Below are 27,203 nucleotides of genomic sequence, written 5' to 3'. Positions count from 1 at the left end.
GCACCTACTGTGTGCTGGACACTGTGGATACAAATACAATGAATGGAGCAATTTCTAACCAAAAAGAACTTATGATCTCTCAGCCTCAGTTTCCACATCTGTAAAATGAGAGGGTTCAATTACATGATCTCTGAGGTCCCTTCCAGCTCTAAACCTGTGCACTTTGCCTTATAGAATATTCTTCCCCTTTTTCTCTGGCCTCCACAGTGATTTCAGTGAGGAATGCCCAATAATCAACATGGTGTATTAAGGAGAAAGAAGGTTGAATGATTTGGAGAATGTAGTGACAGCAGTGTCCGTCAGCAGTGTGCCCATGATATGGAGTATTAACATTAGGGGGAAGGGCCCTGAATGTGGACTGCTGAGCTTGGGGTCATGGGACCTATGTGACATTGGGCAAAACACTTCAACTCTGGGCCTCAGTGACTCCTTCTGGTGTAAAGCAAAGGGATTGAATGGGGTGATCTCCAAGGGCTCTTTCCACACTAAATGTATGATTGAATGAGCTTTGGGGGAAAGGCACCATTGGAATTGAACAGAGGAATTAGAAGACAGACCATTTCTTTGTTTGAGAAGGGGATTTTGTTGTTCTTTTTGACTTTTAAAGAACTGAACCCCTCCCCCTCCCCTTGCCCTATAAAGCTCTGTTCAAAGCCTATTATCTTTCCAGTTCCAAGCATCAATCTGAATGGCTATTTTGTGGCTCAGCGAGCTCGTCTGCCAGAAAATGAAATATTCAGTTATTTGCAGCTGCATCATCAGATTTTTAATGTTTAACATTTTGTCACTCAATTCACACCTTTTCCCATTCCTTTTTTTAAGATTCTTAATATAATAATAATTTTAAAAATCCATTTTCTATTTTAACACCCTGTCTTCCCTGGCTCCAAACCATATCCCTCCCTGGAGGTAGGTTTGCTGCACTCAGCAGATAGATAGCTCCACATGGTTCTTCATAAAAACTTACATTAGCAATTAAAATTCCACTAAGTAATGAGTCATGCTGCTCCTCCCTCCCCCTCCAGAGAAAATTTGAAGCCCACTCACTTTTCTGCCTAATGGAGCTCTTAAAAAAGTGTTCCTGTTTCCCTGGAGGGACTTAGTCCTCAATTCATGTGGGCCCAGCCCCCTCTGGTTCTCATCTTTGGGAAAACCCTTGGGCTTTTCCTAATCCATGAAAAGAAAAGAAAATGTAGTCGGAAGAAAACCACCACATTTAAGTCTTAACCCTCTCCTGAGTCACAGCTGGAGTGGATTTGAAATTCCAGCCACGGGCTTGGTCCTTAAGTTCTGAGGGGCACCAGTGCCTCAAAGGAAGTGCTGAAAGTCTAGAAAATCCAGATCCTCTTCATCGAAAGCCAGCTGTCTTTCTACTGCCCGGTGCTTACATCATAGATAAAAGAAGGAAACAAGTATTTATTAGATATCTATGTGTAAGACACTGTGCTAAGCACTTTACGCATATTATCTCATTAAATCCTGGAGGGTAGGTGTTAGTATTATCCCCATTTTGTTGTTCATCCTAGTAATAGTAATGAATGTACTTTCAAAATCACTGAATTTAGTAATGTGAAAATATCTCAAGAGTAAACTCTGATGATGCCACATTGAAAACATATCTGACCTGTAATTTCAGCTTTGATTCATTAGCCCTGTTTTATAGAAACAATCTCTCTATCCTCAGTTCTCACTCCCAAAAATGAACGTGTACTCCTATTTAAGACAACATCATGATTAAAGTACTGTATTGGTGTTTTTAACTTTCCAAAACATTTTCGTGTCTCTCATTTTAGCCTAAATCAAGGTTAATACCTATAAGTGTTCAATACGCATGGGGCATTTCAAAGCCAGCCATCACCTTTGGAAATGAACATCCTTTGTGGATGAATTGGTGAAATATACCACAAGTTAGCTTTTCTAGGCATGTGTCACTTTAGGACCAAACCAGGTAGTTTTAAAAACATCTCATACTGTAGATACTGTTCTCCCAAAATGAATTATAAAACAGTGTAATAGAATACTATAGATGTGGAGAAAGAAAGTTAGGAAGCCTTGGAGTCAGGAAGATTTGAGCATGAATCCTGCCCCCAGACACATATTGGCTATATGACTGTAGGCAGGTCCCTTTAACCCCCCAAGAAATTCTCTAAAAATTTAAATTAGAGGCATGAGTGAAAGGAGTTTTCATGCTGGAAGCTCCATACCACCACCACCACCCCCAAGTCCTGAACCTTTATGATTTCCTATAGAAGTCAGCATTGGGATCCTCTTGTTTGGACTCAAGAAAGGACAATTAAACACACCATCTGAACTAAGGTCAACCTTTTTCATGTCATGGCCCCTTTGCCAGTCTGGTAAAACATAGGAACTCTTTTTCAGAATCATGTTTTTAAGTAATTGAAAGAAATGCTAAATTTTAATTAGAGGTTATTGAAAAGAAAGATATCATCTTTTCCTATTTGAGTTCATAGATTCCCTGTGATCCCATAATTAAGAACACCTGATGTAGCTAGTGTTTTCACAAAATGAAATTAGTCTCCTTAAATATAAGAAGAAAGATTTTAATTGTAATATATATGTGCCTCTAGTTCAGGGAAAGAGTGGTATGCTATATTGTGTATGATTAAAACTATAGGAGCAATGATTTAGAGCTGGCGGGGGAGGGAGCCTCAGAGATCATCTATTCCAACCGGCTCATTTTTCAGATGAGGAAACTGAGTCCCAGAAAAGGGCAATGTCTTGTCCAAGGTCCCAAAAGTAAAAAGGATTCGAGCCCGAGTCTTTTGATCTGGCACTCTTTCCGCTGTCCTGAGTCTAAATGGTTTAGGCCAAAAAAAAGAAGAGTGAAGAGGATCAGTTGCCCAGATGGTGTGTCAGTTTAGATGGCGAGACTTTGAAATAGCAGAATAACCAATGACAATTATGTGGTGCCTTAAACTTTGCAAGCTTCTCATATGCATTATCTCTTTAGAGCCTTTGAGGAAGACGCTACAAACAAGTATTGTATATTATTCTCATTTTTGCAGAAAAGGAAACTGAGTCTCAAAGAGGTTAGGTGATTTACCAGTGATTATACAACTCTTAAGTCTTAGAGATGGGATTTGGAATTCATGTTTTCCTATCTAAACAGCCAGGTGGTGCAGTGCATAGAGCACCGGGCCTGGGGTTAAAAAGACTCATCTTCCTGAGTTCAAATCTGGCCTCAGACACTTACTAGCTATGTGACTCTGAGCAAGTCACTTAACCCTGTTTGCCTCAGTTTCTTCATCTGTAAAATGAGCTGGAGAAGGAAATGGCAAACCACTCCAGTATCTTTGCCAAGAAAACCCTAAATGGGGTCACAGAGAGTCAGAAATGATTGAAAAACAACTGAATACAAAAATTCTGACTCCAAAGCCAATGTTCTTTCATTGTCCTAAGGACTGTGCCTTTTTTTCACCATTGAAGTCTGTTCTGGCCTGTGTTAAAGGCAGTAAAAACCCTGGTCCTTATATATCATAGAAAGATAGATTGATTGTCTTTTTTGACTTTTTTTTTTGCACTTTTGTCTCTGAAAAAGTCATTTATGTGACCACTAAAATTTGCTAGCCTTAAAATTTCCAAAGCACTTTAAATATATTATCTCATTTGATCCTCAGAACATCCCTCTAGAGGAGATGGTTTTATCATCCCCATTTTACAAATGAAGAAACTTGAGGCAGAGAGAGGTGACGTTACTTACCCAGGTAGTAATCAGGATTCTAACTCGGGTCTCCTTGACCCCAAGTCTCTGTCCCATTCACTGCCTCCTGGAGCTGGAGTTCTTGAAGGTTTACAGAACATTTGCAGGGGCACAGGATCATAGAACTAGAAGGGACCTCAGAGGTCACCTAATCTCATCTCATTTTACAGTTGAGGAAACCGAGGCCCAGAGAGAGAAAGTGAACCAAACATAGTGCATCAATACACATGTATTAAGCACCTGCCTTGTGCTAGCCAGGGAATACAAATACGAAGAACAAATCCATTTTGACTCTCAGAGAGGTTTCATTCTAATAGGGTGAATTTTTTAAAAAATATACATAAAACTATTTGTGACATAAATGTAAAAAGAACAAATACAAAGTAATAATACTCGCAGCTAGTTTGAGAAATGGGGTACCAGCTGTTGGGAGGATCAGGAGACTTCCTTTAGAGGACGGTATCAGGTACAAGCAGACAACAAGGAGGATGGCCAGAAGGAGATTAAAATGTGATTGGACAATAGCAAGAGAAATAAAAATACAATAGAACATAAGTAATGTTAATATATGGTTTTCTGAGTCATTCTGTGACAGCAGGGATCCTTGTATATGGGCCAGTGGACCCTATGTGGTTTTCTCAGTCATTATACAGACAGCAGGGATCCTTGTATATGGGCCAGTGGACCCTATGTGGTTTTCTCAGTCATTATACAGACAGCAGGGATCTTTATATATGGGCCAGTGGACCCTATGTGGTTTTCTCAGTCATTATACAGACAGCAGGGATCCTTGTATATGGGCCAGTGGACCTTATGTGGTTTTCTCAGTCATTATACAGAGAGCAGGGATCTTTATATATGGGCCAGTGGACCCTATGTGGTTTTCTCAGTCATTATACAGACAGCAGGGATCCTTGTATATGGGCCAGTGGACCCTATGTGGTTTTCTCAGTCATTATACAGACAGCAGGGATCTTTATATATGGGCCAGTGGACCCTATGTGGTTTTCTCAGTCATTATACAGACAGCAGGGATCCTTGTATATGGGCCAGTGGACCCTATATGGTTTTCTCAGTCATTATACAGACAGCAGGGATCCTTGTATATGGGCCAGTGGACCCTATGTGGTTTTCTCAGTCATTATACAGACAGCAGGGATCCTTGTATATGGGCCAGTGGACCCTATGTGGTTTTCTCAAGCATTATACAGACAGCAGGGATCCTTGTATATGGGCCAGTGGACCCTATGTGGTTTTCTCAGTCATTATACAGAGAGCAGGGATCTTTATATATGGGCCAGTGGACCCTATGTGGTTTTCTCAGTCATTATACAGACAGCAGGGATCCTTGTATATGGGCCAGTGGACCCTATGTGGTTTTCTCAGTCATTATACAGACAGCAGGGATCCTTGTATATGGGCCAGTGGACCCTATGTGGTTTTCTCAGTCATTATACAGACAGCAGGGATCCTTGTATATGGGCCAGTGGACCCTATGTGGTTTTCTCAGTCATTATACAGACAGCAGGGATCTTTATATATGGGCCAGTGGACCCTATTCCTACTTGAGTTTGGTGCTACGGGTGTAGATGGTGGTGCTTGCAGCATATCTTGAAGGAAAAGAGAGAATCTATGAGGAGAAAGTGAAGAAGGCATCCCAGGGATGGGGATTACCAGTACAAAGACAGGATAGGGAGTGGCACATGTGGAAAAGACAGAGAAAGACAGTTGGGCTTAATGAACAGAGTATGGTAAGGGGAATAATTTATAATAAGACTGGAATGATACGTTGGGGCCATATTGTGAAAGGCTAAACAGAGGAAGTCATATTTGAGCCTAGAAACTATAGGGAGCCGCTGGCATTTATTGAGTCAGGAAATGGCATAGTTAGATCTTCCCTTAAGGTAATAAGTATGAGAGGCAGGATTTACACTCGGGTTCCTTGCCTCCAAAATCAGTGTTCTTCCCAATGCCTCCCAAACTTTGCCCCAAACAACCCTATGATATTGTTAGTAGAAAAGTTCACTGCTTTCAATACACAAACAGTAATAAGAATTTTTTTTCCATTATCATCTCAGTTGTACCAATATGGATTGGGCCGCCATTTTGTAGTTTTCATTGTCTCAGTGGGTATCCCTCATGAAAGTCTATGTGCTCTATTGGTACCCACATAAAATCAAGAGAACAAGAAGAAGGCCCCTGAACACCGTGGGAGGACCCCCTATGGCAAAGTAATGGAAGGACATGTACAAGAGTCTCACAGGAAAAGCAGGCAGGGAGATAGTTTGCAATTCTCATTAATAGAGAGGATGTCCATATTGATGAGATTGTGATTTACTGGAGTAATCGAGGATATTGATAGGAAACATATCAAGGAACAAATATTGTGAAGGGGGACTTGTTAAAGTCCCATCAAAGGCAGAGGGAGAACAGATTCAAGCTTAGAGGCCTTAAAACAATTTCCAGTAGACGTCCAAGCTTATGGTGATTTTTTAAAAGAAAAAAATATGTTGCCAAGGTGACTTTGCAGTCTTGGTCAATTCTTAAAAGTGGCAAAAAGAGGAAATCATCAGCTCAGGAGAAGGAAAGAAAATGTTTTTCTTGCTCTTTCTGAAGGTTCTTTCTACTTGTTTGAAATAGGACACTAAATTGTTAGGTGCTGGAGAATGTAGTTGGCCTTTCCCAAAAGGTGCCTGACAGCCGTAGGGAGTAACTTTCATTCTTCTCCTGAGCAAAACCCCCGAGTAAGAAAATGTTGTCTACTCCCCAGGCACCATAGGTGTTTTCAGAGCTGACTTAAATCTCAGAATGGGAAAGCAATTGTAATAATAATAATAATAATAAAGAGCTTTGAGGTTTGCAAAATACCTTACACATTACCCATTTGATCCTCACAATCACCCAGGGAGCTGGCTACTATTATTATCCCCATTTTACACATGAGGAAACTGAGGCAGACAGAGGTTAAGAGATTTATCCATGTTCACATAGCTACTTAAGATATGAGGCAGATGATTTGACCTTAGGTCTTTCTGGCTCCAAATCCAACACTCTAACCATTAGGCCACCTAGCTGCCCCTTATTAAGTATTCCAGACACTATCCTAAGTGATGGTGATACACATAGCAAAGCAAGATGGCCCCAGCTCTTAAGAAGCGCGCATTCTAATTGGGGCAGATAACGGATAGAGGAGAGTTCAGTTCCAATGATATTTTCTGAACACTTGATCACATCAATTTTTTTAAGCCCCTGGGATTTTCCACTTAGAATTCTATCACATAAGTGTTACTTAAAAAGGCCCAATTTAACCATTGACCTCAAAATCTTCTCTCATATAGCTCCAAAGATGAAACCTCCAATGCTTTGGCAAACCCTAACAATATAAAACAAAACAGAAAGTTTGGAATGTGCTAACTCAGCAAACTCTCCCATCACCAGCCTCAGACTTGACAGCTCATCAGAGACTATAAGCTGATGAGGTTCTTCTGAGGATAACAGAGAGTAGTGCCCTGATCTTATCTGGACCATGCCATATAGGCAGAGAGCTTGGGGACCAAGTTTGTTAAGCTAAAATGAAGTCATATGTCGATATATGTATGTATGTATGTACTTTCATAAATATACATATGTGTTTATATATTTGTACATTTACAAAAATAGATAAATAGATAGCACTTTTATATTTCAGATATCTTTATTTTTCACCTTGCATATGTTGGAGACAATTGGCAGAATCAGTGAATGCAATGGAAAGAATGTTAAATTTGGAGACAAAGGTCCTGGGTTCAGATCCCACCTTTGTCACTACTGTAAGCACACATACACAAACACACATACCACATGAATGAATGAAATCATAGTCAAGATCAAAAATAATTTCTTTGCACTTCCTTAAATACATTATCATTTGGGGTTTTTTTGAGAAGGGCTCTAGGCCAATGCTCTGGTCCTAAACAAAAGTGAACATATCAAATGAAAACAAATGAAAACATCCTAGTTCTCTGATCAGTGGCTCAGAAAATGGGCTATTGTGAACCTGTAAATTGTGGGGCACAAGAATTCTTCCCTTTTCACTCTCCCTCCTTCTCTGTCTTCCCTTATTCCCAATATTCGTAATGGTGGTTGGGTTTTAACTGAGTCATAGAGTTGAAAGGAGCCTCAGAAATCATCAGAGGCAGAGGCAACTAGATAGCTTAGTGGACAGAGTGATGGATTTGGAATCAGGAAGACCTGAGTTCTAATCTTGCTTCAGACATTTATTAGAAATGTGACTTTCTGGAGAAGCCACGTAACCTTTTAGCCTCAGTTTCCTCATCTATAAATTGGGGATAATAATAGCACCTACATCACAGAGCTTTGGTAAGGATCAAATGAGATAATGTGTGTAAAGCTTTTTGTAAACATGAAAAGTCATAATATGGTGGGGAGTTGGAAAGATAAATGAGAAGTAAATTGTGTAAGGCCTTGAATGCCAGGGTAAGAAGTATACATTTTATCCCGAGATGATAAAGAGCCACTGAATCTTTCAACACTCTAAGCACTGATTCCAAACTTTCTGTTTTGTTGTATGTTGTTAGGGTTTGCTAAAGCATCAGGGGTTTCATCTTTAGAGCTCTAAGGTTAGATTCAGCAGAAAGGCTACTTTGGCGTTAGTAATAAAGGAAGACTAAAGAAGGAAATTCAGAAGAAAGAGTCTGAGTTGGAGTGGTTGAAATTTGAGTAGAAAGGAGCGGACAAGGGTAGGAGACGCCATGAAGATCCAATCAACAGGATCTGCTAACTGATGGGACGTGGGGGAGTGAGGGAGAGGGAGGAGGCAGAGATGATTCCTAGCTTATAATCCTGACAGAAGGGGAATGATGGCGCCATCCACAGAAACAGGGAAATGAAAAGATGCTGGAGTCCAGGGAGGAAATTGACATGTTCACTTTCAGACACATGGATCATAGACTCATGGGTCTAGAACCTTAAGGAACCTCAGAGGCCTTCTGGGAGACACCTGATTAGACAGGGAGAGATGTCCAGCAGGAGATTAGAAACACAGCAGTTGGGCTCAGGAAGGAGTGTGGCACTGGAGATCAAGATCTAGTTCCAATTGGTCTTTGTATGTTAATGAAAGAGAAGCAATGTGGCATGATGGATAGAGAGCTGGAGCCAGGAAGACCTGGATTCAAATCCTTCCTCTAACATGCTGGCTGTTTGAACCTGGGCCAGTCCTTCAATGTCCTCATAAAATACCCTAAGACTCTAAGTTTCAGGGAAGGTGCTGATCTGCCTTGGTTGAAGGGAATTCTCACCAGGACCTCCTTATGTTAATGAAATCACAGATCCAGCCCCTATCCTTATATAAGTGGAATCAGAAAATCATAAAGATATGATTATCCAAGAAGGACTTTATATTTCAGGTAAAGCATTAAGCTAGTGACCACTGAGGACCCTTCCAACTTGGGAGCATAGAATCATAGGCTCAAGAGCTGGGAGGGACCTTTGAGAGCACCTAGTCCAACCGTTTTATTTTACAAATGAAGAAACCGAGACCCAGAGTTAACTGAATTGTCCAAGATCACCAAGTGTCAAAAGTGGGATTCCTGAGCCAGCCCTCCTCCCCCTGTACCTAGCTGCTTCCCTGGGTTTCATGAGTCTGTTGTATGGCACCATGGGAATGCATAAACTTACCAGTTTTAAATGAGAATGAGGATAATAAAAAATTAGAGCTGATTCTTTATGGCACATCATGGTTTACAATATGCATTTATTATACCCTCACAATAATGTGGGGGCTTGGGGGAAGTAACAACAAATTGAATTATAAATAGGACTTGGACCCACTTCTCTCAACCATAAATCCAACACTCTATATGATAATAAAAAGAAGAAGAAGAAGAATAGCAATGGTAATAATAAATAACATTAACACCTCAGGGGTAGCACCTCAAATAGATTAGTCCTCATAATATGCCCTACCCCATGAGGTAGATGCTATTATTATTATCTGAGGAATTAAGTGATTCACCCAGGGTCACAACTAGATAAATGTCAGATGTGAATCCAAGCCCAATATGCTATCCATTAGGCCATGCTGATTCTCACTGCCATTCAATATTTGGGTTTCCTCAATTGGAATTTATTGATAGTTTTAATAAATAGTACTTCTTGGTTATCTGGTACTTATCCTCATTGGGACTGTGAAGTAATAAGGCTGAAGGTCAGCTCAAAGTTGAGACAAACTGTGAAATGCTTATAGGTTGCTTTGTGAAGCCTGGTTCTTAACCCAATACTGGTAACATTATGCATTCCCGTGGTGCCATACAATAGAATCATGGAATTCAGGAAAGCAGCAAGGCACAGGGGGTGGAGTACTGGCTCAAGACTGGAGAAGTGGAGTTCGAATCTCACCTTTGACACTTGGTGACCTTAGGCAATTTGGTTAATTCTGGGTCTCAATTTCTTCATTTCTAAAATAAAACAGTTGGACCAGATGATTTCTAAGCTCCCTTCCATCTCTTGAGCTATGATTCCATGATAACCAGGATGAAATGAGTCAATCAATCAACAAGCATTTATTTAGGGTCAGTGCTAGATGCTGAGGATACAAATACAAAAGTGAGATAGTCCCTCCCCTCAAGGGGCTTACATTCTATTGAAATACCATGAATTGCTGTCTTCATTTTTTTTTGGCAAGATGATTGACAAGGCAACCCCCACCTTACTAAGATTGTCACAATCCTAACTTTTTTTTCCAAAAGCTGTTATTTTACATTTCCGTTCTTCTAGGCATCAACAGCCAGGATGCTTCTTATACCCTCCCAAAAAATAACACAGATCCCTTCAAACAACATTTTGTGAACATGACAAATCACATTAAACAGATCTCGTGTGGCTTTCCAATAGTATTTGGCCACCCTTATGTGTTACTGCTGAGGAGCAAACAGAGCATCCCCTTCTGAACATGAAGGGGAAGTAGGTCCTATTATTACCTCCATTTTACAGATGAGGAATATGAAGTCAACAGAGTCCTCTCTTATATAAGGAAGTTGGACTCATTGGACTCAATGGTCTCTCAGTTCTAAATCTATGGCCTTGTTTATTAAAGGCAAGTCTTGAACCTAGGTCTTCCCAACTCCAGACCAGCCCTCTAGCCATTACACCAAGGGGCCTCTCTACATATACCTACTACACCTGTTTAAATATAGTTTGAGATGTGAGCAAAAATTCCCATTGTATTTTTCAAAGGTTTGGAGTACTCGGCAGATAATACTGTTACTTATAAGATCCAGTTTCTTCCCAACAATAATCATAATAACTGCCATTCACATAGCACATTAAGATATGGAAGGCACTTTGCACCCATTATCTCACAACCCTGAGAGGTAGGGTCTACAGGGACCACAGCCATTTTAGAGGGGAGCAATCAGACGGTCAGGAGATTAAAGAGCTTACCCATGAGCGCATGCTAAATATCAGAGACAGGATTCAAATCCCAGGCTTCCTGACTTAAAGAAGTCCCTTCTATCCATCATACCAGGATGCCTCTCCTAAAGCCAGACTGCTTAAGATAAAGAAGCCACTTGCTACTTTTCTGATGACTGCATTATTCCTATTCTTGTGCTGCCCTGAGACATATATGTCTCAATAATTTTGAGAAGACCCACCCTGCCAGGGAAAATTACTTCCTGCCTTTAATGCTGATAATCAGCATCATTCTACCTTATTCCAAATTCTTCACAACATCTAGGAAACCTGACAGCCTTAGCCAGAATGGGGTTGTACATAGAGAGCTTCTGTATCAATTGCTCTATTTTTCTCCACAAAGAAATTCCCTGTGCAGCTATGGGATGGCCCTTTGGCTCCAGCCAAACTGTGGAGGATGCATTCACAGTCTGTCCATGATCTCTACAAATGATGGGGAGCTAGCCTCTAAGACTGTGGTGTTTTCCCTATACTAGAGGTAATGTGCTTGGTACATGGTTTATCTATGCCAGAATGATAGAATCCCGTCTTTTTTTTTTTTACTCAAACTTATGGTATCAGGAGACAGTCCTAAGGACTTAGTTTATGCCCTGTCTTCCAAGAGATATAAGGGTCTGGAGTTTTTCCTTCCAGGAAAAACAATAACAAAAAAAAATGAGTCAGTCACATAGGGAGAGCAAGGGATAATGGACGGACATTGTACACGCTCCCATTGGTATCAGTGAGATTTTAAGAGGACACAATGAAGATTCCCCACCATGGGTCACCACCATGGTGGCTTTAGGGCAGGTCAGGGCATAGCAAGAGTCACACAAAATGGGCAGACACTGATGCATTGTGATTTCCTCCTTTGGAGAAAGGATGGATGGGAGTACCATAGAGTTAGCATTGTATAAGAGAAAGAGTACTAGATTTGGGAGTCAGAGGACCTGGGTTCAAATCCCATCTCTGCCACTTAAAACCTGTATGACCTTGGATAAATCACTTACCTGCTCTTTGCCTCAGTCTCCTCCTCTGTAAAATGAAGTCCATCTTGGGTATCTGCTAGAGTTGTGCTTCTTTAGTAAAGCCTTCAAGAGCCAAGGGTGGTACAGTGGAAACAGCACTGACTTCAGAGTCAGAGGAAATGAGTTCAAATCCCATTTCGGATGCTATGACCTTTGGCAAGTTGCTTAATGTCTCTGGGCCTCAGTTTCTTCATCTGTAAAATTATCTGGATGGGATAGCCTCTGAGGCTGATCTAGAGCTGTGATTCCCTATCTGTGGCTATATTTTTAGAGGCAGCTGGGTGATGTAGTAGATTAGAGTATTAGACTTGGCATCAGAAAGACCTAGGTTCAGATCCTGCCTCTAACAAATTATGCAACTCTTGGTAAGTCATCTCTTTGAACCTCAGTTTCTTCCCCTGTAAAATAAAGGAGTTGGAATCAATGGTCTCCAGGGCCCCTTCAAGCTCTAAATCTATGATTCAATCATTTCCATACCATGATGAGACTATTTCAGAGACAGGCAATACAAATAGAACACAGGAAACATCTCCTAAGGCTCAACATTTCATATAATCAGCTCCTGTGCCTAACCCAAGTTAGGAGGGTAAGAATGAAAAGAAGCAACTCCCTTATCTAGAGTGAGGAGAAACACATGGGCCTCAGTTTCCCAGTCAGGTTAAGGAATTTCATTCACAGGAAAATAGAGGCAGGTCTGCAAGTTTTGGTTTACAAAGTTCAGTGTGCCCTCCTGCATGTAGCCAACACTCCTGTCACATTGGAAAGAGAAGATGAATGAGAGATCTTTGGTCCTTGTGTTGTTCTGTGACTGAACTGAGCTGAACTTTCTACTCTTTGACAGATTTTTACCTCATCTGAGTCTCTGCTCAAGAGGCTGTGGAGTTTGCGAGTAAGAGGATGAGGCATCATCTTTGTAAAGATGACCTTTTCCTTCTGTCTTTGAGGCTATTTTGCCCAATCTGCGGGTTGTTGTTTGAAAGTCACTGTCATTCAAGCAATAGGATTTTTTTCTTCTCATTTTTCTTTTAACTTGAATTCTGAAACTGAGCCTTAACATGGACTGTTGAATCCTTTGTTCGATTTGGCCAGTGACCTGAAATGTTCAAGAATTAGGACGATGGGAAGATGGAGGGGACAAGGGTAAAATCAAGGCAGAAAACTTCCACTCTAATGGCATCTTGCTTAAAAATTCCATTCATTCATATTTCCTTAATAATAGCCTTAGAGGCAACATGGCATATGGGCTAGTGGGATCTGCCCTGCAGCTGAATTTTCTTTTACATCTTATCTCCTCCAATTAAAATGTGAGTTCCTAGAGGGCAGGAACTGTCTTGATTTTTCTATTTATCAGTCAATAAACATTTATTGTCTATTATATATGTGCCAGGCACTGTGCTAAGCCCTGGGGTTACAAAGAAAGGTGAAAAACAGTCCCTGCTCTCAAAGACCCCACAATCTAATTGGAGAGACAACATTCAAACAACTATGTACAAATAGGGTGTATATATACTAAATAAACTGGAAATAATCAACAGAGGGAAGGCGCTAGAAATAAGAGGGATCAGAAAAGGCTTCTTCCCAGAAGGTGAAATTTTAGCTGAAACTTCAACAAAGTCAGGAGGGAAGGAAGCATACGCCAACATTTAGAACAGTGCTCAGCCCATAGTATGTGCTTCATAAATGCCTTGTGATTCATTTTCATTCATTCATAGAAAGTGGCCATGGGAGTCAACAAGACCTGGGTTCTAGTCCTGCTTCTGAGCTGTGTGACCTTAGAACAGTCACTTAAACCCTCAGTCTCTACCACAAGTCTCTGAGATGCTTAAGTTTCAGAGCAGGTGCAGGTTTGCACTGGTAAAGGCCATGTCCTCACCTGCGAGTTCCCCTATATCAATGAAATCCCCAGTCCAGTCCCTCTCCCTAATAATAGCTAACATTTATATATTACTTTAAGATGTGCAAACCTTCATGGAAAAGGTCAAATGTAAAGTACAAGTACCATTAAAATGTCAGCTTTTAACTCTTCAAAAGTCTTTGAAGTACCTACTGAACTCAAAGGCTGGAGCTGTGATTCTCTGTCCCACAAAGCTCTTTGCCCTCCGCAGCGGCACCTTGAAGAAGGGGCCGTGGACTGTGGGAAAAGAAGCAAGAATGGATATGGCCGCCAGCCATCCCCTAAACAGTGACAGATGGGAGAGACTGGGCCTTGTTCCTCCTCGAGTCCCCCCACTCCCTTGCAACATGCCTGCTACCTTGTGAATGCCAGCAAAGGTTTCCTGGCTGAAGGGACAGCAGAGGTCAAGCATTTATTCGGCACCTTCTCTCTGCCAGGGACTGTGCTAGTGAGGAGACAAAAATGAGGTGAGATTAGGCCTCCCTTCAAACAGCTTAGTTCTAAGGAGGAAACGTGTGTGTGTGTGTGTGTGCACGCACACACGCGCACTACTATATGCACACATCTCCATATAAGTGCCTTATACCTATTTTGTTTTTTAATATATACATATATGTATGTATATATACATATATATGCCACATTTATACACACACATACACACAAAAGGCTATAAGGTAACCTGGCCAGGTGGACAGGACCAGCAGCTAGGACAAAAGTCCCATGGAGAAGATGGCACTTGAACTATCTTGACGAAAACCAGGGGTTCCAAGAGACAGAATTTGAAAGGGAGCACATTCCAGCCATAGGGTACAGCTTATGCAAAGGCCCCCAGAGATGGGAGATGGAATGACATTATTTCTGATAGAACATATGAAAATAAAGTAATGACATCAACTCCAGAGTCCTAAACCTTAATGCCTTTTACTAGAATCTATTACTTTCCCCCTACACACACACCCCTCCAATTGAGAGGCAATGTATGTAGCATATGAGTACAGTAACACTTCAACTCCCTAAAGAATAAAAATAAAATAAATTTACAGTTGGGGAAAACCTCCAATCTGCAAACCCTAAAACACTATAGAAATGCAAATTGTTGTTTTTATTACTATCTAAATTTACTCTTGGTAATCTGAGAGCCTGACAGTTAAATATGGACTTTTTAAAATTCTTTTTTTTAAATTTGGTATTTGTTCATTTATTTGACATTCTTTTTTTATTTTGAGTTCCAAATTCTCTCCCTCTCTCTAGCCCTTCCCCCACCCATTAAGAAGGCAAGCAATAGGATACCAATTATATGGTATGAATATCATATTTTTATCAATTTATTAATATATTACCAATTATATGTAAAGTCATGCAAAACATAAATATGGACTTTTAAAAAATCTTTAGACAAGGATCCCCATCCAGGCTCTGTCCCTAACTGACAAGTATCCTCACTTATCTAAGTCTCCGTTTCTTTATCTGTAAAAGCAACAGTCTAGATCAGATGATCTCTACACTTAACCATCTGACTCAAAAATAATAATAAACTAGCTTCTAAAAGATACTTTTAAATTCCGAGTTCCATTCAGGCTGACCATCCAGCTAGTTATTTGGCATTATTGAAGCTTTACTGCTTTTGAAATGAACCTAAATCATCACTTGTGCTGGGAATTGCTGCCCTGGAGCCACAATTTACAAAATGGGACCCTACTGAGTGACCTGGAACACTGAATACCAATTCAAAAAGGTTATAAAACTGCATCTGAAAGATTGCCAGGGGTTAGCTGTTTGGTTGTATATCCTGGAGGGCTGTTGCTGTGGTCTTCATAGGGTTGTACCCATACCAATGAGATCCATGAAAGCAAAAGTATAGATTTGGATGTGAGATAAGATATGAGCTCTGTGGCAGGCCTTCCCCAATACCTTTGGGTCCACCAGCCTCAGAAAATTGACCTTGGACAGTTAGCATTTAGGCATATTTCAAACACAGTGAAACATTAACATTGCTTATTTACCTAGTGGGATGGTTACTCTAAGTTAGTAAATAGTCTGCATTTTACTTCCTGCTTTATTGGGAAGGGAAGGGAACAGAATGGAACAGGGAAGGGGAGAGAAAAGAAGAGTCGAGGGAATGAGATGAAAGGGGAGGAGAGAAGGATGAAGGGGAGGAGAGAGAAAAGGAGAAGGAAGGAAAGAAGCATTTATTAAGCACCTACTATATTCCAGGTACTATGCTAAGTACTTTATCAATATTATCTCATAATGAAGTCTGCCTGACTGCCTTTTCTCCTCCTATTTGGAGTCAGGAAGACCTGGGTTCAACTCTCCCCATTGTCCCTTACTGTGAGAGCCTAGGCAAGTCCCTTCACTTCTCTGAGACTCAGGCAACTCTCTCATACATTACAAAAAGTTCCTCAAGCACTTGATATATGCCTCAGGAACTAGGGACAAAAAATAGACATGAAACAGTTACTGTACTCAATACCTGGCACATAGTAGGTGCTCAATAAATGCTAGTTGATTGATTGACTAACTCAAAAAGATTATTAGTGGAGATAAAGTATACATATATAGATATAAATGAAATATTTTAAAAAGAAATATAAGATCATTGGGGGATGGGAAAGCACTAGCAGCTAGGAGGTTCAAGAAGGATTTTTTGTAGAAGGAGGCTCACAAGTTAAGTTTTAAAGAGACAAAGCGTGCCAGGCATAGGGGACTGTCTATGCAAAGGCACAGAGTTGGGAGATAGAGCACCAGGTACAAGGAACAATGAGAAAGCCAATTTGGCTTTGTGGAATCATCTGTAATTGGCTTGGAAAAGTAGGTTGGGGCTGAGTTCTAAGTAAGGGCTTTGAATGCCAAACAGAGGAAAGAGGTAACAGGGAACCAGTGAAGTTTATTGAGCAGGGGAGTAACATGGTCAGGTCTTTGTTTTGGAAAATCACTTTGACAGCTCTGTGGAAAATAGTCTGTAAAGGAGAGAGCAATCAGGAGGCTATCACAATAATCTAACACAGGCCTCCCAGCATGTGCAGCCCACAACACTCCCAAGATTGGTCCAAACCAGATGAAGACATAATTGGGAAATAGTGTATTAAATACAATTAATATTGTATTAAATACAATTAAAATACAATATTACATTTTAAAATGAGATCAATAGGTGGCCTGCAGAGATCCTTATGTATAACTTTGTGGTCCCATTTCCATTTAAATTTGACACCACTGCTGTGAAGAAGAGGTGATCAGAGCCTGAACCAAGGTGGTGGCCTTGAGAACAGAGAGGAAGGGGGTGGGTGCAAGAGATGCTGTGGAGAAAGAATCAACAGAAGTTTGCAGCTGGCTGGATATATGGGATCAAGGAGAGAGAAATTATAGACAAATTGCAGTCGGCATCGGTGGAAGGAGTTGCTCATGCTGATGGAAAGTATTGACACACCTGTACAGTCTCACCTGCTTGTTTCACTGCTGCATTTTACATTTTACATTTTAATTATAGTCCCAACCCTGCCATTAATGGTATGATTTTGGGCAAGTCACTTATACATCCTGGACCTCAGTATCCTCCTTAATGAAATGAGGAGGTTGGATTAGATGTTGTTTTTTTCCCACTTCCTTTCCACTTCCGGAGTGCTATGTCTCTATAAAGGAGGTACAGTTTACATGAAAGAATTAGACGAGGACTTTGTAGAGAAAAGATGATGCACTGAATCAAACCTATTTCAAAAGAATGGTTTTTTCATTTACAATGAAAATTCCAGTGATGCATAGTCATTTCCTCTTAAACAGCTGATGAGTATTAGAATCAACCACTGCCAGAGGCTTTGTAGATATAGGACGCAACTCACTGGAGGATTGGAGGGGGGGGCAAGGAGAAAACCTCTTCCAACTAAAGAGAGAGCATAAAGTTTAGAGGGAAATAATTGAGAATGGAAGGTTGGTACTACTCAGAAGCTCATCTGGAAGGACCTGGAAGGTCAGTTCACAGGAAACTGATCTGTTTTGCCAGTTCCAGAAATGTAAGCTTGTCGCTCAGCAAGCCATTCAGATTGCAGACTGCAAAAGGGGAAGGGGAATGCTACTAGCTATTCTGGAAACAGATGTGATGGCTCTGGCCCTTGCTTTTCTTGTCACTTCACTCTATGTAGTTTTCACTTAGATGCAGACTTTGACATTGCTATTTTTTGCCAGCTCTCTGGATGTTGTGATTACATTACTTGTCTCCTATCCAGCCTCTTCTTGCTGTCTGTGCAGGAATGCTGTGGATTATTATGATGCTTAGCAAATTTTTAGTTGCTTGGCAACTATGAAACCTGTTCTCATCCATGTTTTAGGTTTTCAAGAGATCTTTTTTTTTATTTTAATGACAAAACTGGTAAAGATGCAAGAGAGTGCCAGAGAAAGGCCAGATCATTTTTTTTTTCAGTCCTCTCCCTGCTGTGTGGCATTCGGGTTGGTTTGGTGCATGAGTATATGGTGAGGTGATAAAGAGATATCATCAACTTGATTTGCTAAGATGGAAATCAAAGGCCAACTATGGTGGGAAGCTTAGGCAGTGTGGTACACTAAATAGCATACAAGATTTGGAGTCTGGAAGACCTGAATTGTAATTGCCCCTCTTACACTCAACAACCATGTGATCCTGGGTAAATCACCATACCTCTCTGGGCTTCTGTTTCCTATCTGTAAAATGACAGGGTATAAATTCAGTGACCTCTCAGGTTCTTTCTGACTTCATATTCATGATCTTATGATCAATAGGGAAGGGAATGAGAGTTCTTCCCAATCTCAACTATCCCTTCCCAACTTCTCTCTCTCACATACGTAGACACCTCTAGCCATTGAGTGGGCTTTGAAGCTCTAGAAACCGCTTTGTTTCTCCTCAGGTTGTTCTAATGGCAGAGCTATGCTATGTTTCCAAAATGGAGCAATAACTAATGGGAAAATCTTCCTTTTTTTTTTTTGTCTTGTGATCCATCACTAAAGACAGATGAATTAAAAAGTTTTGATCTTTATGAAGGTTTTTTTAAAGCTTCAAAGAGGAAGAAAAAAAAAACAACCTTAAATGGGGATATGGAGGGAGAGGAGCATGAAAAAAAATTCAGTTACCAGGATTGGGGAAGTAAATTCCTTCGTCTTCAATAGGAAGAGATAGTAGCATCCAGAAAGAATCAACTTCTCCCTTTGCATTGAATTTTTTGTACAACCTTTTCCTCCTGATTTTGTCTGTGCTATATAGAAATGCTTATGATTTTTTAAAAATTTATTTTGTATCTTGCTATTTACTGAAGGTTTTAATCATCTGTTAGGTTTTTTGCTAATTCTCTGAGGTTTTCTAATTACCTGCAAATAGGGCTACATCTCCTCTTTGCTGATGTTTGTGACTTTAACTTCTCTCTCAGTATTTCTATAACTATGTCAAAGAATAGCAGATTGCAGGAGGCATCCTTGTTTTTACCTGTTTCTATTGAGAAAGCTTCCATTGTTTCTCTATTGCTAATGATAGCTCTTGGCTTTTTTTATATATACTTTATATCATGCCGATATATTCGGCAAATGTGGGAAAAGAACAGTTTTCTTTTCCAAAAGCTGTTATTAATTTTGTTACTCTCTGGTAGGATCATGGTTTTTCCCCCTTAGTTTGAAATGTAATCAACCAGTCGAAAATCAGTTTCATTAGCAAAGAAAATGACTTTGAAATTCATGACTAAAACCCCCCAAAAAATGTAAAACATTTACAGGTTGGTTTTTTTAATGTTATTCTTTACCATTCTGTTGATTTTCCTTGCATACTCTTTGAGTCCATTTGGGCAGTTGTCGATGTTGAAATATTTTCAAGATAAGATATAGTTTTCTGTTTATATCAGCAGTCGTCTGTCTGTGAAATATGGACGAACCAGAATGCAGGATTTCCATTCTCAGCGATCCATCAGGTTCATAATGTAAGACAATGAACGGTTATGTTCTCTTTATCAATTTGCACCGTGTGATGTCTTGCCAAGTGTTGTGAGCAGTTATCAACAGGTGCTATGTCCTGAAAGTGCCAGATGGTTTGTAATGTCTTCTGATACCTGAGGTTCTTTGTCTGTGCCTTCATTTATCATGCCTCATGATTTGTCGTGTGGAAAAAATCATGTCCAGAGTCAGAGTATACTCAGCTTTTAAAGTCTTCAGTCACAACCCACCCCATGTCAGTCTTGATCTCTATTCCTGATGTCTGTGTTGACTTGCTTTTGCAGGGAAGGTGGAAAAACTAAACTAATATGGCCATATGTCCACTTCTTCCCCATCTTTTACTATTTATTTCCCTCTCTGTGAGGTGTCCTTCTCCCCACCACCCTTGTGTCTGATATGCCCTAGTGCAGAGGCCTATGCTCTTTGCTTATAGCCAGCCTAATCAAAGTATGATTTGCATGACAACCTCTGTGAATTTCATGCAGTTTGTTTAAGAGCAGAAACATATGTCATAGAGGTGCCAATTCCTAACTAAACAGTAATTCTCAACCTTTCTCATTTGATGGCGGCTTTGACCATCAGAAGGTCAGTGAAATTTCTACTCATTTTGCTCCAAAATTCATAACATTAAAACTTTTCAAACTCACTTTTTCATAATATGGGAGAGTTCCATTTTGTTTTGGAGAAAATCAAACATTGTCCATTCTTTTCATTTTTAATTTAAAAATATTTTTCAGTCCTTCTAGTTTTTTCTACAGAGGAATTTTACTGAAGAATTTGGTCCACTATGGTCCTGCTCTAGTCAATTGAATCCAACCCTGTCAAGCAGACTATTGTCCAAAGACCAGCCTGGCCAAGTTCAGCCTGTCATCACCAGGAGTTTGGATGTCCACACTAGGAAGAGCACTGGCTCTATAGTGAGTCAGAAGAGCCAGGTTCAAATACTGCCTCTGCCACTTACTACCCATTTGACTTTGGGCAAGTTACTTTCTGGACATGTTTCCTCATCAGTAAAAAATGAAGCGAACCAAATGCCCTCCAAGTTTCTTTTCAACTCTAAATCTATGATCCTATGATTTTTTTCTGACCATGGCAACTCATGAAATTGACTAAGACATGGAAAGCCAATGATAAGCTTCAGAGAAAGGAGTATCTGAACCAATGAAAGTATTGGTCCTTGAAATATGGAATGAGTAGACTTGCCATCCAGAGAGAGTTTGGACCCTCACGCTACCTCAGTATTCTGGTTGAGAATCACTAATCTGCATTTAATTAGCAAAGGAGGCCCTCTCTCAGTGTGCTGTATTGAAAAGATACTGGGTTTTTTCAGTGCATGGTTTTTTCAGGTGAGAAGGGTATTGGCTTGTGGGATCTGTAATATCCTTGTAGCTAGCATTTAACAATTGGCTAGTGTTTCTAAACAACCAAGAAAATGGTGTCTCTACAGGGACTTCAGGAGTCCCTCCAAAACTTAAATGAACTATGGGACACTTTTAAGTGTTGAGGAGTGACCCTCTCCTTTTAATAGCCTTCCAAGGCTGGCTCATATGAGGAATTCTATTACATTACATTCCACAAGTATTTATCAAGCATCTGAGGATACAAAGAAAAGAAAAAGAAACAATTCCTGCTTATTTGGAGTGGGGGACAGCATATATGCAGATATGAACAAAATAATTACCAAATTATGTGGATAGGGAAAGTACCAACTGAGGAGTATAGTGTGGCACAGAGCTCTAGACTTAGAGTCAGGAAGACCTGACACTCAGACATTTACTAGGTGTGTGACACAGGGCAAGTCACTTAACCTCTCTGGGCTTCGGTTTCCTCATCTGTAAAATGGGGCAGTTGGACTCAATAAACTCTAAGGTCCCTTCCAGCTCTAAATCTATGGGCCCCAAACTGCTAAATGATATTTTGGCTATGAGAGCCTACATTTGGGGGCATTTATAGGACACATTTTCTTATATTTACACTGCGTATATGAGAATACATCTAAGTAAATATGCAGCTCCAGACAGAGCATTCTTTGAAGCCCCAAGGGTTGCCCAAAATAAATACCATCATGTATGTCTCGTTTACATGTATATAGCTTGAGCGACAACCCAAGTTTATTAGAAATGTTGAAAGCAAAATCCTTAAAATTGCAGCTTCTGTGAAAATGTTCTGCTAGGATTAGGCTCCATGGCTTTTTCTACAATGAGCCAGGAATAAATGGGCTAATTGATAACGAGCCAGGTGAAACTCAGGGAGTAGGGGAGCAAAATCAATCAGGGAAGAAAGATTGAAAAGCTTCTATAGAAACAAAAATCAATTAAATCCTAATCGAAGAAGGGTGTTGATAATGCTTTGGAGACACCCTGCATTTCTCTTTCATTAAAAAAAGTTAATACACAATTATGGTTTTTAATTACTTGCAGCCATTATTACATAACTTCTTTAACTCAGGAATGTGAAGCTTACAATATGCAAAATGTTCCCCAAATTCATTTTCCCTTTGCATTTAGAACAATATTTTAAAATAATAGTAATTTTAATAATAATTTGGCTTTTTTGAGAGAGAGAAAACTAAGTAAGATTTTTCGTCCCATAATTCATTTTAGATTCTGCAACACAGGGTAATGAAAATGGTTCAACTAATCCCTTTTCTAATAATGAAGTTTTTTTAAACTACTATTCATAGGTATGGATATGGAGACATGATTGTCAGGAGAAATATTCAAATCCTGGCTTTTTTATTTCCCTGGGCCTCAGTTTCCCCATCTATAAAATGAGGGGATTGGACTATAGGAGGCCACCAGCCTGTGATTCCTGCATACAAAAAAACAAGACTGCATTTCTGCCTCCTTCAATACATGAAATTCACATCCCTGTGGGCCTAGCACAATCCTACTGGGGTTTTACATTTACCCACAGCAGGTATGAAGAAAGCTGAGGACTGGGTTACATAATGCAAGGCTAGTCACAGCAAATCACACCCTTTTATATCTGACAGTTGGTACAATAAGAAGAACCGTGTGAATACTTGTTGAGCTGTATGGCTTACATTAAATCTTCCTATCGTTTTAGGGTGCCATCATTTTTCATTCCATTTAAGGCCTTGTTAAGGCAAAGTTCTCCCTCTTTTATTGATTTCCTTTAGTATGTGTAAATGCCCTTGGAAAAAATAGCTCCCAGGTTCTGTATAAAAACAAGGAGAAAGAGAAATTAAACAACTATGTAGTGTAAGAGGCAGCTACTGCCTAGTGGACAGAGAGCTGATCTCAAAGACAGGAAAAAGGGTTTCAAACCTCAGCTCTGACTTATATTGGCTGTGTGACCCTGAACAAGTCGCTTTATCTCTCAATGCAGATAATACTTCGCAAGAGGTACCTGCATTGTTAGAAGGAATCACCTTACTGGGAATTCCCTGGATCAAATGAAATACTATTTGTAAAGTACTTAGTACAGTGCCTGGCCCATAGGAGGCATTTAATAAATGCTTTTTCCCTTCTCTTCCCCTCCCTATCCAAAGAAACAGATCTGGATAAAAAAAAAATGGCATACAGTGGTATCAAACTCATTGCAAACAAAGCAGCATATTGACTTAGAAAATCACATTATCTGTGCTGTATTGTGAGGCAGTCAGGTGTCTCAGTGGATAAAAGAGCACTGAGCCTGGAGTCAGGAAGACCTGAGTTCAAATTTGGCCTGACACTTAACTAGCTGTGTGACCCTGGGAAAGTCATTTAACCTCTGTTTGCCTTAATTGGCTAGAGAAGGAAATGGCAGAAACCACTCCAGTATCTTTGCCAAGAAAACCCCATAAGGGGTCACAAAGAGTCAGACTAAACAACATGCTGCATTGTATTTTTATTTATTTTGTTAAATATTTCCCAGTTACATTTTAATCTGGTTCTAGCCACATTCAAGAGTTTTGTAGGTGTTTTAAGGCTATGGGGAGTTTGACACCTCTTCACTATGAGCCATGCCCTATTTTCCTAAATCACTGAGGACCCATTAGGACAGATTGAAGCAGATAGGTTTGTCTGACTAGTAAAGGCCCCTTTAAATCCATGGAGTCTGATGAGAAATATTTTAATCACCAAATGTTTAATAAATACCTCTCTGAGCCAGCCACTGTACTGAGTGCTAGATATTCAAAAACAAAAGGGCAACAGACAAACCCTGGCCTCAAGAAGCTTACATTCCACCGTGATGTGTAATTAGCAGAGGAGACCTAAGGTTGTATAGGTCTGTAAATTATTCAGTCCTTTGTAAAAGAGTAGGGTAGTAAATACAGGCCAGATGTTAACTAGGTTAATTCTTGTAATTCTAAATAAATATTGTCTTGGTTGCCCCTGGCTATAGCTCCATGAAAGGGAATCAAGACTTATAAACATACTAACATAAGTTAATCTGTGCTAAGCCTTTTGGAACACCCTGTTTTTAATATTGAGACTTTCTGGACTTAATTTTGGTTTTGCTTTTCATTAACATTTTTTCCCAAAAGGAGAACTTAGCAAAGTGTATAATGAACGACGCAGCTTCTTTTTTGGTTTTCAAAACTTCAGAGAATGCTGATCTTCCATAGGTGTGTTGCTGTAATTCTCTGCACACCTGCTGTTCGTCAGGGCTTCACAAATTTCAGATTTCCACGTCCGCGCCTCTTCATCCAGTCCCGAGAGCCGATTCTGGGCTGGGTTTGTCTCTTGGTTCCTTCCTCTTTGAAGACAACCTCCAGGCTTTTGGAGACCCTAGACAAAACTGTGACCTTGCACTTCTGGGATAGACCACTCTCACTCTTTTCTCCTTTTACTCAGACGGTAGAGTGGTGATGGTTTTCTCAGACCTAAGGCAAAATACATAAACCCAGTGCTTTAACTGGATCCAATGGTTGGAACCACTCTATAGCAAATTAATGAGAGAAAGAGAATCCACATCAGAAAGGCTTCCGGGTGTTCTTAGAGGTAGGGTCATAAAAAAAAAAGTTGATGAATTTCTAGGAAGAAAACAAATTTCTCTTCTATGAATTCTATCCTAAGCAACCCCATTTTCTTTTCCTTTTTACTCAGCTGAATACATACTTCTGAAAATAGCGCTGACAAAATTTAAGTTTCTATTTCCAGACATGCAGATTCAGACCTGGTGGGGGAATTTTTAAACCTCTGGGTTGGAGCACAGTTTCAGGAACACAAAGAAATGTGTTCTCTCTCCTCCTTCCCCCTCTACTCTACTCTTTTTTTTCTCTCACTCATCCTTCCATTCTTCTTTTCTCCCTTGCCACCTCAGATAAAAGGCCAGGCTTTTCTCCTCCTGGTGTGGTGGAAAGCGTGCGTTTTGAGGCAAAAGACCTGGGTTCCAATCCCAGCTGTGCCACTTACTGTCCTCATGACCTTGGACATGTCCCTTCACCTCTGAGATGTCAATCTCCTCATCTGTCCAACGAAATGGTTGTATTAGGTAACTTCTAAAGTCCCTCCCAGTTCTCATCTTTAAGATCCTCTGATGTCCATTTTTATCACAAAGGTCATAGATGATGGTCCTCCCTGATTTAAACCCAGAATTAGGAGTTGGGGTTTTTCTTTTGCAATTCCTAGAGCAGCCACAGGTGAGCCTGCCCAAAAAGGTGTCCTGCACACAGACACCAGGAGTTTGGTTTCTCCAAATACTCATCTACGAGTCTGAGGTGGTTTCCATGAGGATGTGCCCTAGAAGGTAGTGTTTGCCATTCCCTAAGTTGCTGCTACTTCTCATGCTCATGACGTCCGTCCTCATTTGGAACCGTGTTTGGCTGCAATCCTGTTTTGTGTGGGGGGATTCCCTCTGATTCCAGCTCCCCTGAAAGTGCCTGGGCTAACTAAAAAATTGGCATCATGGGTTTGCATCTTCTCTGCACGTTTAACATACTAACATGCCAAATCCCCTGCCGATACCCCTAACTCCATCCTCGGCCCCTGCTGTGTCTGACTGGGTTTGTGCAAGGGAAAGAGGATTCTCCCCAGCTCCCCTCTACCACTAATAAAGCTGAAATGTGAAGCAGGTGCTTGGTTTGAGAAAAATGCACCAACCGAGTCTGGGGCTGCTCTTTGGCCGTGTGACTGAATTCCCCAGATCTCCCTTTTGTATGGTGTGCAAACTCCTGTTGTTGTGTGGCAGTGTCGTATTATCTTTGTAGTATTGTATTATACTTGTGGGTCATGCTGGGGCTGTAGGGAGGGTTTGGGAGAGGGGCGGTGATTGACCATCTTGGGAATCCTGGGTTTTCAAATCATTTGGGCCACCAGGAGCTCTCACCATTCTAAGGTCATCAGTTCTCTGTCCAACAAGATTTTGGTCTGTGCTTTCAAATCTATTCAGTTTCTGGGGCAGTTGCTTCCAACCAGTTGGAATAAAGATTAGGCAGAACGTTTACCAAGTGTAATGATCTATAAGGACAAGAGAAAAGGGTAAGATTCTTCAGGGAAAATGTCAGAGGGAAATAGAACATCAGATCACTGGTCATTCATTAATGCTTTTCCAAACAGAAAAGCTTCACATCAAAAAAAGAAGGGAATGGGGCAGCTAAGTGGTGCAGTGGATAGAGCACCAGCCCTGGAGTCAGGAGGACTTGAATTTAAATCTGTCCTCAGACACTTATTAGCTGAGTGACTTTAGGCAAGTCACTTAACTCTGATTGCTGGGGGTGGAGGGGACCTTAAAGAATCAGACCCAATCAGGAAAGAGTCAGAAAACATAATCCCTAAATGAATAGCATCAGAAAGAATGTCTTTAAGATATTGGCAGATGGAAAGTAGGAAACCAGAGTAGAAATGAATGGGGGGGGAGGTTAATGATTTGAATAGTAGAATGATAACAGAAAGTGAGAGAAAAGGAGCAACAGAAGATAGAAACTGGCAATCTGATGGAGGGAAAAGCCTCCAGGAGGTAGCCAAGAGCTCCTGAACTAGGATTATTTTTAATGTGTGCAGAATTTTTCCAAACAAATAACAGCCCTGCAACCCTAGGCCTGGTTTTAGCCTGCCCATTTCGCAAATGGCCCCATCTTTACAGAATGACAGCCACCTTCTTTGGGGACTTCAGAATGAGCCAGGGTTTTCCAGGAGCAGAGGCCGTGCATTGGTTTGCCTGGCCCCTTTCCACCGCTGGCAACGTCCTAGGGAAGAATTTCAGTAACTTAGCA

The 27,203-nt window shown here is 40.5% G+C and overlaps 1 protein-coding gene across 8 annotated transcripts in view; it reads left to right on the top strand.

The window, feature by feature from the left end:
- The window catches only part of ANKS1B (ankyrin repeat and sterile alpha motif domain containing 1B), a 569,458-nt gene that overhangs the window by 470,256 nt on the left and 71,999 nt on the right, over window positions 1-27,203 (top strand). For 2 of the 8 annotated variants that reach the window (XM_078146717.1, XM_078146714.1), the window contains exon 6: window positions 19,954-20,028. The exons of 4 other annotated variants lie outside the window; for them this stretch is intronic. In XM_078146717.1, coding sequence (XP_078002843.1) covers window positions 19,954-20,028 — 75 coding nt within the window. The remainder of the gene's footprint in view (window positions 1-19,953; window positions 20,029-27,203) is intronic. 2 more of the 8 variants (XM_078146719.1, XM_078146715.1) reach the window with 1 other exon arrangement.

The sequence above is a fragment of the Phascolarctos cinereus genome, unplaced genomic scaffold (genome assembly GCF_003287225.1).
Source record: "Phascolarctos cinereus isolate Bilbo 61053 unplaced genomic scaffold, phaCin_HiC Scaffold_1;HRSCAF=81, whole genome shotgun sequence".
Taxonomy (NCBI): domain Eukaryota; kingdom Metazoa; phylum Chordata; class Mammalia; order Diprotodontia; family Phascolarctidae; genus Phascolarctos; species Phascolarctos cinereus.
Note: the sequence above shows the minus strand (reverse complement) of the source record. Positions and strands in the feature narration are given on the sequence as shown.